The sequence below is a fragment of the Oreochromis niloticus genome, linkage group LG7, assembly GCF_001858045.2.
Source record: "Oreochromis niloticus isolate F11D_XX linkage group LG7, O_niloticus_UMD_NMBU, whole genome shotgun sequence".
Lineage (NCBI taxonomy): Eukaryota > Metazoa > Chordata > Actinopteri > Cichliformes > Cichlidae > Oreochromis > Oreochromis niloticus.
In genome coordinates, this window is record NC_031972.2 from 5,214,225 (window position 1) to 5,229,179 (window position 14,955).

General features: G+C 39.7%; 1 protein-coding gene across 1 annotated transcript; it reads left to right on the plus strand.

Annotated features, from left to right (window-relative positions):
• The first annotated feature begins 167 nt into the window (after positions 1 to 167).
• On the plus strand, positions 168 to 8,922 carry chmp1a (charged multivesicular body protein 1A). Its single transcript, XM_003439415.5, has 7 exons — positions 168 to 322; positions 1,621 to 1,640; positions 1,739 to 1,816; positions 4,436 to 4,582; positions 4,718 to 4,846; positions 5,009 to 5,202; positions 7,430 to 8,922. Exons 1-7 carry the CDS (start codon positions 316 to 318, stop codon positions 7,449 to 7,451), a joined length of 597 nt encoding a protein of 198 aa, XP_003439463.1. The 5' UTR covers positions 168 to 315; the 3' UTR covers positions 7,452 to 8,922.
• Positions 8,923 to 14,955: the final 6,033 nt, after the last annotated feature.

Below are 14,955 nucleotides of genomic sequence, written 5' to 3' on the forward strand. Positions count from 1 at the left end.
TCAGGTACAAGAACTGGAATGAAAATTAGTGAAAAAGCAGAAAAGAAATGTAGGGAAACGAAGTGTGGCTAAAAACCTTTGCTCTATGCTATGCAGTTTACTCTATCTAGTTATGATAATAGGTGGCAGCATTTCACTCGAGGCAAGATGACACCTTCGAAGAATGGGCGAGGAAGGGGAAGAAGAAGAATTTGAATCACGTGACTACTGTTGAACCAGGAAGATCCACGGTGTTACCAAAACAAATCAGGACTACCTTGTAGAGGCGCTACAAATAACTTATTAGTCGTCTCCTGGTATTATCTTCGCTTGGACATGGATGGTATGTCGTGTGTTAACTTCTGAACTGTCTGTCTGAGTAGACTTTGGTTCTTTATTTTAGCCAAAGCGCCAGACTACGTTAGATAGCTAAAATTAGCGCTTTAGCTTGGGTGTGTGGTTAGCCGGGTTAGCTGTCTGACCTGTTTTTTTTGTTGGTTTTTTTTTTTTTCGTTTATCACATTTGACGTCCGATGAAGTTTACGGACTCATTATTAAGTGGGCCTTTAGTTTTATTGGGCTGTGCCAGAGTCTTTTCTTAGCAGTGACTGCTACAGTAGGAATGTGATACAGCAGGCAGAATTTGATTGGAGCAACTTTGACAGACGGAGACACATTTCATCGCTTTCCCCCGGCCCTGGTAGATACAAGTATTCGGTATAGAAGTTTAAAAAAAATCACAAGAGCTTCCTTTTGCCTGCTTAAACGCTAAAAACTGTTTCTTTATGTTATATTTATGTATATACCTGTTCTTACAGATATAATTATAACTCAGACATTTGGTTCAATTGGCTTGATTTGGGAAAAATATTTTAAAATAAATATATAAATATATTTCCGGTATCTTCAACCGTCCGCTGTTTTCAACATGATCAGTGTTGTTAAAGTAGATTTGTTATACTCTTCTGATTTATTATGTGACATCGGTTAAATAAAACGGCAGGCTGTTCTCGATGACATCATACAGATCCAAAGGTCGGAAAAAAAACGGTCTGACTTTCAGTGTTTAATTAAAGCAATACGAAGCCTGAGCTTTTGCATGTTAGGGTGTAGTTGGACATACACTTACATCATTATTTAAAACTTTGATCTTGTTTAATGTGAACATATGATAATTTATATAACATATGATAAGCACAATACCTTTCGTGGTGCTAAGCCAGAGACAGAAACTGCCCACCATGATCGTTCTAAATAGCTCACTGAATTCGAGTGCGGTACTTTAACAAAATGCCAGTTTGTGAAATTTCTTCTCTCTTAGATGTTGCATGATCTGCTGGAAGTGGTGGTTTTGCAAAACTGAAGTTTAGGAATCACAACAACTCAGTTGCAGACCACGTAAATAATGGGTTCGTGGAGGGCTGAGGCCCTGATAACTAAATAACTATCTCCAGTGTCCCTCTGGTATTAACATTAGCACATAAACTGTTCTGGGAACTGCATGGCATGGGTTTCAATGGCAAGCAGCTCCTGTAGATGTAATGTGTAGGTGCCCAGTACTTTTATCCATATAGTCTATGTGACAGTTTATGTTATATACACTCCAAATGTCTGACTCTGTCTCTCACCATCTCTTCACAGAAACACTCTTTCAGTTAAAGGTATGTTCCAGTGAAAATCTTAAACCTATATCAGACAACAGACAACTTAAAGTGGGTTATTTATTCATGTATTCATATTTTTTCTCTGTGGATCACAGTTCACTTCCAAGCAGCTGGAGAGGCTGGCCAAGAAGGCAGAGAAGGATTCTGAAAAAGAGCAGGCAAAGGTCAAGAAGGTAAGCGGGCAAATCAGCTGGGGTGACGTAAGGACCAAATGGTCCCACAGTACACTGTATACATCTTTCTTGCTCCACACATATCATCATTCTAACACAAACAAAATGAAATGTCTGTATGTCTGCTCTTGACCTTTATTGGCATCCGTTTACTAGTTCTGACCAAGTCATCATAAGGTGCTTTATTGTATTGTAAAGTAAACCCTATACAGTATTAGAGGGAGAACCCCAGCAGTCAGATTATTGCCTGTGAGCAAACACTTGGTAAGGGTGGAGATGAAGAACTCCCTTTCAATAGGAAGTGACTTCCAGCAGACAACAATTACTTCAGTGTAAGTGGAAATTTGGATACCACAGACAAAATAAACAGGAGTCTGTTTTAATGTTAGATTTGAAGTACGATAATCAGAAACACCATCGCTTCGTCAGCTCTATGTTTAGCAGATGTGAGCAATGTAAAACATCCATTAAGGAAGCCTATCAGCATTTTTCTGCTTTCTTTTTTTTGACATGATATGAGGTAATGCTTGTGACGTAATGCTTTGTGCTTTGTAATCTGTGCAGAAGTGTCTGATGATAAGCTTTGGGTGTGGCTGTGTGTTGTAGTAAGTGGAAGATGATGAGTCAGTGAGTAGAAAGGCTACTCCATGGAGATTTTTTTTTAACTGGATATCATTGGCACTTAACATAAATGAATCAGAAAATACTCACCAAGCTCTTTTTAGCAACCCGTGTACAGCTGCCTATTCATGCAGCAAATATCCAGCGACTTCTTCATGTGATGAATAAAATCCTTCTGGTAAAGAATCAGCGCTTTAGTTAGTTTTTGCATCAAATATATGAGTTAAGAACTATGTGATCAGTCACTTCTAGTGTCAGATGAACTGATTTGTGTGTTTCTAAACTCGTGAATTTATTATCAATTTCTGCAGAAGTGAAAATCCTTACTAATTACTGAAGTCAGAGACCAAGTTATTTGCTGTTGTTTCCAGTGGTTCAATTTAAGTGAAACTGCTTTGATTGATCGGTGACCCAGTAAAAGGAACTGTAGTTGGTAGCTTTTTACTCAGAGGTGGTAAAATAGCTGGCAGACTGATGACGGGGTCCAATGAAAAGTATAAAAAGTTTGTCCCTTAATTGTCTTATGGTTGCACAAAATGCTAGCATGGGATGAACACATGAATAAACCACTTATTTTAGCTTTTGTTTTTTTATCTTTTTGAAGTATTTATTAGTTATTTTATTTTGTGACTCAGTATTGAGGTCATTATTTTTAAACTTAAACTAAACAATAACTAAAAATGTAAAGTGAGTTTAACTATAGATCTAAAGACAAGACTCAAGGGAAAATTAAAAAGTAAACATATTGTCGGTTCTTGTGATCTGAGTAAACTGTAAATGCAATTAATAAATGTAAGTACAAATGATATTGAACTGAATAAAATAACATTCAACACTTACTAACTACTACTAACTACCCTACCTAATGTGTACTTTTTGCTCCCTGACAAATAACACCCCAAAACACCCAGAATCTAATAAAAAATCCAACAATAAGAAACCTCGGACTCAGTCAGGAAAACTCAGAGAAACAAAACTCAAACTGGAAAAAACAGAAACACAATCTTACAATTCAGTGATCGTGGTGTATTTATGCTGATCATTTTAGCAGTCTGGTGACACTTGGAGTGGCACATATGAACCAGCAGGTGGCAGTACAACACTAGCTCAGCAGTTTTAGAGACGCAGCGGTATTGGGCAGCTCTGTCCCAATTTGAATGTATGTTTGCTGTAGAGAATACAGAAGTGCTATTCAAACACATTCTCTTGCAACACAAGCAACGGGGTTCTGACATGACAGAGCTTTTATTATCTCACACGTCAGAAATATTTCCCTGTTGAGTCATGACAGGTTTCCCTCCTGCTTTGCTTTGTTGAAAAGCTGACATGCATTTGAAATGAGGAGAGATGAAAGTTTGCTCTTTGATGCTACTGTTTCCTGTTATCACTGCTGAAAGAAATATGATTACTGCCAACTTCATGCAATCTGTTCTGCTGTAAATTATTTATGTTTTAAATGAGGTGGATCACGTGTAAGGTTGGGTCACCCTAATCGCAACAGAGATGCTACTGGTTGCTGTGTAGTATAAATTTCATAATTATACAACCAGAATCACAGTAACATCATAAACATTTGGACTTTTAACAGACATTGGTGTGAATTGAGCACATTTCAAAGAAAAACAAAATGCTAATTTAATTGAGTTGTTAGTTATGGTGTATGAGGAAGAACACAGGAATACACAGTACAGATGCAAGGTTATTACTGATTATGTCTTTGATAATATTGAACCTGCAGCGTCTGTGCTGTGCTAACACTGAGCCAAACTTGCAAAGCTAAGTATATTTTTAAATAAAAAATGTTTAGTTAAATTTATGGCTTTAATTCCTGTAATTTTTCTATTATATTTGTAGCTTGTGTGTGTTGTGTCTGCAGTAAAATTTAAGCAGTGATATTCAGTGTATCAGTCCTAAGACGTATCCACCCTGTCTGTGCACATAAACAAAGGATTATTCTGAAGGTTAGGAGTGTTAACAGCATCTTTGTCTCATCAACAGGCACTGCAACAGAAAAATGTGGAATGTGCCAGAGTTTACGCGGAGAATGCCATCAGGAAAAAGAACGAAGGCCTTAACTGGCTGCGCATGGCGTCTCGAGTCGATGCAGTGGCCTCTAAAGTCCAGACTGCTGTTACCATGAAAGGCGTAAGTTACAGTGTTCAGTCAGCTCAACAGTTTGCATCAAAGAGATGAGATGAAAGATTCCTAATCAACTATTTTCATATCACAAAGTGTGTATGAGGCATATGTTACAAATGCCTTTTCTTTACTTTCCAACAGGTGACCAAAAGCATGGGTCAGGTCACCAAGGCCCTGGACAAAGCTCTGAACTCCATGGATCTCCAGAAGGTCTCTGCCGTCATGGATAAGTTTGAAAGCCAAGTCCAGAACCTCGATGTCCACACTTCAGTGAGTGCCTTCAGTCAGTCCAGTATCTGTGTTTGTAGAGCACTTTTTCATGCTTTTTAAAATTCCACAGTAGGGTTAGAGGATGTGAAAAGTCAAACCCAGCTTTGCACTCTCTGACCTCACATTCCCTTTGTTCTCTTCTCACCTCTTTTTGTGCACCAGGTCATGGAGGATTCCATGAGCTCAGCAATGACACTGACCACGCCTCAGGAGCAGGTGGATGACCTGATCCACCAAATAGCAGAACAGAACGGCCTGGAGGTGATGGACCAGCTCAACCAGCTGCCTGCCGGGGCTACCTCAGTGGGTGCAGAGAGCTCACGGAGCCAGGAGAAAGAGGACCTGCTGTCTCGACGGTAGGAACCAGATTCTATAAGTTAAACATGTCCCCAGTAGCTATGGCTATATGTACAAACCTCAAACAATTATCTGTTTAAATACCAAAAAACACCACAGCACTTGCAATGACTGCTTATTAAATGTAAACAACACACACGTGTAAATATCTATTTGCAGTATTTCCTCTGCACTGTGATAACACCATTTTAGCTCTTTTTATATTCTGTGACAAAATGGTGTCACTCATTTGCAAACAGGTAGCTGGCCTGCCAGTTTCTCCTAACCCATGCATTCTCCCATTAACCCACACACCTGGTGCATCTGGAACAAATTGTAGCATTATACAACAAAATACAACCGTATTTGGTCAGGTGCAGTATGGAGCAGTGCAACAGCTGTTTGAGTCTGGCGTAAATTAAAAAAAGACATTACATGTGTCTTATTTCAGCCCCTGCAGCTGTGTTATAACTTCTGATAAGAAGAAACTTCAAAGTGGTCCCCCATGTTTCCCTTACTCACTGAATCCTCCCCCTCCTCACCTGGTTTTCGTACTCTGGCAAAAACTTAACAAGTTACACACGATCCCGCGCTTCTGTTTTTACAACAGAGCATGAGATCAGGAAATCAGATTACTCTGCAAGTCCCTGCCCCCACACTGATGAACGCTGCTGTTGCGGTTGCAAAGTCATGAGGGAACAAGAAAGGGACAGTATGTTCAGTTCAGATATGACTCATCAGAATAATCAAATCAGCTGACGAAAGAAAATTGAATTCTCCTTTAAAGCTTCCAAGTGTCGCAAATTGTTGTCTCCTTGAATTTAGTACTAGTTAGTTACTTGGCGATTACTGTAGGTCTGCAGATGGGCGATAATGTGGGCTGAAAAGTTAAAAAAAAACAAGCAAAAGTGACCAGTAGTTGAACAGAGCAAGCAATTCAACATTGCTTCAACCTTTTACATGGGCATCTTTTTCTTTTTGTATAGGAGTTAACTGTATCTCCCAGCCCAGTAAAAGCTGCATAAAATAATTTGTTGACTTGAGTTTAAATGATTTCTCTGCATGCTGTTGTGGCAGTCCTTGTATCTGACCACAGTTATTCCTAGGCAGTATGATTAGGACACAACAGGAATAGTTTCACACGCCAGCCAGGCATTAAGTAGGTGTTATAAACATCTAAAGGTGCTGCTGTCGTCCTGTGAGCGACAGGTTTCTGGCAGGAAAACGTGCAGCCAGGATGAAACACTGTTTGTGCATCGTGTTAGTGAGGTTTGATTTAATGTTTGATCATGGAATCATCCAAGTTATTGTTTCTGGAAAAAAAAATTAAGTCTTTTAACGTGCTAGCGCTCATTTTATCAGCTTTAACACAACGCTAGGTTTAATGTTCTAAGAAAAAATCATGAATTTCCAGAATTTAAGGTCAATTTTAAAGAAAAATCTTGTTTATTTTCTGATGTTAGAGAGATTAATTTCCTGCTAGTGCTTGAATCAAATGACTTCAATTTGCTCTTTTGGTCAAACTTCGTCACACCACTTCATAAACATGGAATGACACATAAACACAACAAAAAACGAAAATGAAACTGTAAGATTAAAAAACACAATCTTTGTCATTTCTTTAAAAGTATATAACTTCTCATGTTTTATTCCTGGTCAATATTTATTTTTCTATGCAACCATTATCTTAACCACTTATCCAGTTCTTGCATTGCCATCGCGCTGGAACCTTTCCAGCAGTGAGATCTGTCCACCCTGAATGGGTCACCAGTCCATCAAATTACACGTACAGCCATTCACTCTCACATTCAGGACCCTGTGACACAGGAACAACATGCTGTCTCCACACAGAGAGGCCTCAACTGACAGGTCAATTCACACCCAGAACCTTCCTCCCTGCTGTACTGTGCAAATCATAAAGGCACACCTGGATGTGGTTACACGAGTTACTGCAGGCACCTGTTGGACACAGCTGATTGTTTCGCTCTCTGTGTTCACAGCAGAACTCTCAGAACTTTTTGACTGGATATGCTAAAAAGTATCCTGGGAAAAGTTTGCCAAGCAGAAATGACATTTAAAGGTGTCACAGTTAAATGAAAATAATTGTGCATTGCAGCATTACTTATAGTATATCTGTAGTTTTTTTCCTGTCAATGGTGCGAGCGCTGAAACACTAACAGGGAAACGTGTTTTTAAGGCTTCTGTATTTTACAAAGACCTTTAACCTTCCTCATATTTTTCTTCCAGGTTGGCAGCTCTACGGAACTAAAAGCTGCTGCAGGAGAGGCGACGGGGCTGCGTGGAAACAGACAACTTCAAAGATGGCGACAACGAGAGCTGTGTGTGTTTCTATTGAACTGTTCCTACTGGGAGGACTTAATGAGCCTATTGATTTACCAACCTTCCCCCCCGTCTGCTCTATAAATAAATACACACAAACACACAGCAGAAGCAGCAGCACCTGAGAAGGCACGGGCGTCTCTCTCTGGCTCACCTTCCCTTTTCGATCCATCTTCCTCTGTTATTCCCCTTTGGAATCTCATTTTACCTTCACCCTTCTTCCTTCCCCTTTTCATCCCTTTTGTCGAATCACGGGCTTTCAGGTTGAAGATTTATACAAAAACACCTTTTACAAAATGATGAGTTTTAAAGAGCAGTTGTATTGATTATATGGGGGTTGGGTGAGGGTCAGAAAGGGTTTAAATTCTTTGGAAGTGATAGGAAAGGAAATATCAGTTGACAATAGACTTTGGAAACACTACCCCACTGAACTCCTTCCTTAGTCAGATTTTTCCAATCTTCATGATTTTGTTTAACACTGCAAACCAAAAAGGACAATCTTTATGTTTCAGGGTGATATTTTCTTCTCTTGTTTTTATTCAGGATTTATTTTGGATTGTTTCTCATGCCTGTATTCAGACCTTTTATTTTTGCTTTGAACGCCTTATTTGGAATGCAGATGCTTGCATAGGTGCTTCCCCGCCAGTGCCTGATGGATGGTCTGTTGTTTAGAAAGTGAGAGAAAGGAATTTTCCATTGCTCTTCCTGCCAGCCGAGCCTGAGATGCTTTTGTCCTGTTCCAGCCAACTTCTACGCTGTCTGTGAACAACAGAGCCTCAGGTTTACATTTATTATCTGTGTCTCTGTAGCCCGATCTCTTTTGTGGTTTTTAAGGCTGAGCTTTTGATTTTTAGTGGCATTGAGATATTTTCGTACGCTTCTGTGTCTCAAAATAACACGATTGTCCCCCATCTGTCTCCGTTCCACCCTGAATGATTTCAGGAGGTAAGTCACATCAGATGTGCAGGGATGTGCTGGACTCCTAATTTGCCTTGCAAACCACACATTTGCTTTTTGGTTAAGCAGGAAGTGAACTGGAGGAGGATTTAGATTAGGAGCCGTTTTAAAATAAAATGTACAACAGCGTCAGAATGTGTTAACAAGATATCAGGAGACTGCTTCTCATTTTTTGTTTTGAACGCTCATAGCTCAGCGTTGACTTGTTGAGGGCTTTGACTTGTTTTGGTGTTTCCTTCTTTGAGTGTAGACATCACGCGGGCGAACTGGAAGAAGCCAGACCTCCACCTATAACAGAGCAGCTTCACCCTTGGGATAATGTTTTCAGTTTCTTCTCCATTTTTAACAGGAGGGTTTATTTATACTCTGGTTCCTCATACTCTGCAGCACTTTTGTTTTGTATATTTATCTTGTGAAAATAAAGTCATACCCTATTACGCTGACCCACACTTGTTGTTTGTGGTTTGTGTGTTAATTGCAAGGAGACGGTGATGTGTTAGCATGAAGGTCAGAGGTTTTTTTCCACTGCACAAACTTTACTCATCCGCCTGCTTATCAAGGGACATACGTTGAACCTCAAAGTTGATTGTGAAAATGTTTATCATTCTGTGTCAGCGCACCAAACTGCAAAATTGGGAACTGTAGTGATGAAGGCATGACGTCAGCATTACTCAAGTCTTTTCTTCCAAACGCAGCCACTGATAAAGGTTTGCTGCAGGCCGACGTGTAAAAACCAACGGTGTAATGGCAGCTAAAATCAATCAGAATCAATTAAAAATACTGAATTTCCATTGAGACGTGTGAAAACCTTTTCACAAGGCACTGAGGATTTAAGGAGCTTGGAAGGAAAAGCGTCTGGACTTGTTTAAGTTTCTGGAGGATCTTTCACTTCTCATCTGAGAAGCTTCTTAAGTTCTAAGATCAAATTGATCAAATCAAATCCTAGGTATTTAAAACAAAGAGTGAGTTGTCCCGTTAGAGGGTGGTTGACCCATTATTGATTGTGTGCCTCATCATGTGAGCCAAGGTGTGAAAAAGGGTGTTGGTCATTATCAGCAGAGGTTTCAGGTGAAACCATTGTGAGATTTTGCCTCACCCTATTATGTGACCTATAAAGATCAACTGACGCAAGTTGTGAGTGGGCGTTAAGGCGTCTGGGAAGGGATCTTAAAACAGGATTATAGATGGCTGTTTGTAAGCCCCGCCCTCTGTTCAAAGATGGTTGTTCACAATGGACAAAGATGGCTTCTTCAATTCCTTTTTCAAACATCTGTCTTCTCAGTCCAAAATGTGAGCAGTGGCATCCTTGAAAGAGTGACCTTTGACCTTTGGGTGCAGATGTACAGCTGAGTCTTGTCCCATTGCGGTGGCTCTTCTATGCTGTGCCATGTGTTTATGAAGTGGCTGTTTGGTTTCTCCGATGTAGAGGTGTGAGCACTCCTCGCTGCACAGCACAGCATGCACTACGTTGTTGGCTCTCCTGAGTTTCTCTGATAAACCTGCTACATAAAGGATGACAGTGTTGTTCTATTTGTCCTTCTGATTCTCCCTAGTTGGTATCTGATCTTCTTTACTGTGATGAAAGCCCAGTTGGGATAACCACGTTTTAAGAACTTTCTTTACATGTGTGCGTTCCTTTTCTTTCTCTTCTGCCTTCGAGGGAATGCTTTCTGCCCAGTCAAAGAGTAGGTACTGGTCTGTGTGTGTGGGCTCCTGATAAACTTCAGTTTTCCATTCTCCTCAATGCACACAGCACAGTCCAGAAATGGCACTACCGGTATTACCCTTTGTGTCTTCCCTGGTGAGCTTTCTGTTTCTTTCCACTGAGTTGATGTAAGCAGTGAAGGTTTCTACTTCTTGGGTTTGGATTTTGACCCAGGTGATGTACTTCATTTTTCTTGTATCCCACCTCTGCTCTCACGGTTTCCTTCGATACCATTGCCTTTATGCACCAGCTGTCCTGCGACATACTGGCTGCTTTTTGCCCAGTTGTTTCTTACTTTACTTGATTTTTACTTTTTTTTGGTTTGGGCACAGAAAAACCCTCATTGGTTAGGTTTAGATACCCAAAACTGCTTGGATTTCTTTAGGCAATACAAACAACTTGATTAGTTTTGATTAGCTAGGGGCAGTGTTATTTAAGATTTTATAAGTGAATAAAAGAATTTTAAAATCAATGCGAAATTTCACAGGAAGCCAGTGTAACTTGGCTAAAACTGGAGTCATATGATCATGCATTCTGGCACCCGATAAAAGGCGTGCAGCAGCGCTCTGTACTAATTGCAACCGGTGAAGAGAGGAGTGAGGGAGGCCTAAATAGAGGGAGTTACAATAGTCCAGTCTAGAGGTAATGAATGCATGAATAAGCTTTTCAAGGTCCTTGGGGGAGAGGAAAGGCTTAGCTTTAGAAATTTGACGTAGCTGATAGAAGCTGGATTTAACCACAGTAGATACTTGTTTCTCTAATTTGAAGGAGCTATCCAGGAGTACCCCAAGGTCTCTTACAACGTTGGAGAGGTAGCTAGCAAGTGGGCCAAGGGTAACAGTTAGTTGGTTCAATGGAATATGGCTGTCAAAGACAATAACTTCAGTTTTACTGTCATTCAAGGTTAGAGAGTTTTGAGATAGCCAGGTTCTCACATCATGAAGACAGTTAAACAATGTATGCAATGGATCTCTGATATTCAAACCCAAAGGGAAATAAATTTGAATGTCATCGGTATAACAATGGAAAGAAATATTATATCTAATATATATAATAAAATACTACAACAAGTATTAAATTTAGGTTCAAATGACACGTATGATTATCTAGAGACTGGTGGTGGCTCACCTTACCCCGTTGTCCTCTACTTGGTAACCATCAAGTAACCTTGCACAGTGAAAAATGATGAGTTTGGAGGGACAGTGTGTGTGCAGCCTCACCACCAAAGGACACCTTCTTAGAAAAGCCAGATTGAACCTTTTTAGCCAAAGGACACGTCTTCTTCTTTGGATGAAAATCTGATAGCTCACCTCCATCTGACCTCTCTGGGTTCTGAATATGGAGTGAGGGAGGTGACTCTTGTAGTTTATGAAGGTGGGAAGGTACTCACAGAATGTCCACCAAAGGTAAAAGGGGAGAAAACTGGGACTACAACATCACAGATGAAGGTAACTTCATTCTCTGCTAAGGATGCATTAAAATCCATAATAACAGCGAATTGTTACTTGCTGCTAGGAAAATGAACAAAAATCTCATATGCTGGCATGTAATGATATAAATAATGGCTGCATTTCACTTAGACAAAGCGCTGGTATTTTACATACTGAGAAAACCTATTTCTATCACTGTTGCAGGAAACCTTATTTGTACTTCATACTCAGCATGCATTCATTTCTTTGCACTTTAAATGTTTTTTGCATTGAGGTTACCTTAGGAGAACTTTTCTGCTAGCATAAGAACAAATTCATGATGTTAATAGGACAGACAGCTTCAGATATTGATAAACCAACTGACACAAAAGGTTTATTGTTAAAGAGATGAATGGAGTACCAGAGCAGCGCAGTAAAACATCACCTATAACGGATATGATAACATGTAAATGATATCAGACTGTAAATTCTGCAGCAACCTCCACACTTGAAGACGCTGTTTTAACTCTTATATAGGTTAAACAAGACTTTATAGTTAGACAGCCTTACCCAGGCTTTTACCAACCAGAGGTTATCAAATCTGGGCTATGTGAAATCCAACAATCAAGTAGAAGCATGAGAGTACCTGGAGGATGGGTTCAGTCAAACAGTTGGAGTGTAACGCACTGTACACTTTGTACTGTACACTCTGTAACAGCTACAACGATAAAAAGACAATTACAATTATCTGGTGACAATAAAACAATGTAAAGCCGGTAAATAGAGGACAGGCATGTAGGCACAGCAAGTCAAACTGCATGCCATAGTGTTGGTTGGTGTTTGTGTGTGTTTGTCACAGTAGAAGAATGTACTGTGTCGTTATTATACCAATAGCACAAGAAAGACAAATACAGGATCAATGTTAAAAAAATGTATAAAATTATTTTCATATAACTTAAATAAATGAGGAAACAGTAAAACCTTAAACCTAAAATGAACATCCACATTTTTCCAGATGATTTTTTTATTATGTCCTGATATGTAAAAGAAAGAGAGTGTACTTTATGAAATATACAGTTACCTTGATGTCTAATGTTTAGGCCTGTGTGCATTAAAGGCTTGCAAAGCAAAATTAAAGTGCTGTAACTTCTGCTGGCAGTATGTTGCTCGTAGCAGGAGAACTGTTGTGTTGCCTGGTGCTAATTTGGCATTTCAGGACAATGCTTTTCGATTAGTCATCATGGCTGCTTGTGATCTAATTTGCAGCACAAGGCAGATCACGACAGTGGCTTTATGAATATTCATACATTGTGCAAATACAGGCTTCTGTGCTCTCTGGGTAAACCGATGAAACCACATCAGGAACAGAAAATGTAATTTCCCTCTGAAGAGTAAAGATGGGTGGCGTTTTTCAATTCCTCTTCCTTTATTTCCTCCTTTTCTCCCTGACTATCTCCTTCTCCGTGTTTGTGAAATAAAGTAATGAGGTAAGTGATCATACCATGGATAAATAATTAGACAGCTCGGGGGAGCGGCACAAATGCCAGGCGGGAAATGTGCGTGCCTGGCAGCTCTACAACAAACTGGCTGTCACTCTATGAAATGTCAAAGTGTAGGCCACGGCGATCACCCCAGCAGGTTGTCTGGGCGTACGCCGCGTGTTCTGCTGAGGACTCCCCCGCCTTTCCTTTTTTTGGAAGCCTTGACTTAGCCGTGGTGACAGAAGGAGGACGCACAGCTCATGAAAACACAATAGATGATGAGCAAGCCCTCCCAGAAGTGACTTGACCACAGCGAGAGAGATTAGCCTGCGGTGACATTGCTCACCTTCCACAGGGAAGCAAAACTGGAGGTTATGAATTGAAAATGGCTTTTAAATATGTGAGTGAGTCCCGGCAGGAGCCGGTTACTATAAAAAGATATGCAGGCAGGGTTATGTCGACAGCAGGGATTTCCCCTTTAATGCCAGAGTCCTGTGATGTGCACCCGTGTCAGGTTTCTGCTGTTTGTGTAGAACAAATAAGCACTAACCTATTTGACAGCAGGTGTGAATGAGCAAAATTGATCACTGTCACAATATACTCCTGGAATAAAAGGCGAGCAGGCAGACTTGAGTGAAACTCTGGGTGAAAGTTTAGAATAGAAGAATAGCCCTTTATTGTCAGTTTGGATTAGACCCAGGCCGATCAAAGGTTTACAGTAGACTAAGAGCATTACAGGGGAGCGGGGCACTTCAGTGTGACATCTGTGTTACTGAACAATAAAGAGAGGCATTGACGTGTGAAATGTCACTGTTTTGGTCACTTTAAAAAAAAAAAAAGGTTAAAAAAGGCTCTTCCAGCAAACCTCACAGTGAACTGGACGACAGCTAAACCTTCTGTTCGAATGGCAAACAACAGAATATATTCCACTTTTCGACAAATATTTTTATGTTTTTGCATTAAAGTATGCAAAAACATTGTCCTGTCTCAAAACAGGGGGGATTGTGACACGGACCTCAGCAGCACAGACTTCCCACGCCAGGAGCCATAATTCAAAGAGAGATAGCTGATTTTCTTCATTGTTTGTATCTGCCGTTGTATCTTTGTAATACATTTTGTGCCTCTTTGTAATCAAATTAAATCCCTTTAGAAGTCTTTTTGTGTCTCTTTCTTTAGTGCTTTGTATGTCCTTAGAGTCATTTACATTGCCTTGTAGTTATTTTGCATCCCTTTGTAGTTGTTTATTGTAATTCTGCTGTTTTTGACCTGTTTTGGTAATTTTTTAGTCGTTTAGCAAATTTTTCTACATATTTTGTGCCTTTTTTAGTCCTTTTGCATCCCTTTGTAGTCCTCTTTTGTATTTGTTTTCATTTTGCATTGCTTTGTAGCTGTTTTATATGTCGTGAGTGTCGTTAGTTGGTTTTTTTTTGCTTTTCTTTGTAGTCATTTTGCACCTCACGAGTTGCTTTGTGTCTCTTTGTTGCTTTTTCATACATTTGTAGATACTTCACATCTACTTTTTGCCACTTTGCAACACTTTTTTTTTGTTTACTTTACTTCGTAGTTGTTTTTGAATTCTTTTGTAGTCATTTTGTGACCTGTGTCTCTATAGTTATCTTTATACAGATCTCATTATTGTGCTTTGTAGGATTGTTTGTAGTTGTTTTTCAAATCGTTGTAGTCCTTTTTGCCACAAGTCAATTACTTAAAATGCTAAAACTGCAGTGACTTGGCATGACTTGTTGATTAATTTTAATTACCTTCAGTAAATATGTAATGATATAAAAATAAATTAAAATGTACAAGTCATTGTATGTTAACCCCTTTACTTGAAATGAAAAGCACAGTTTAATGGAGGGATGGGTGGGGAGAAAGGCTTAG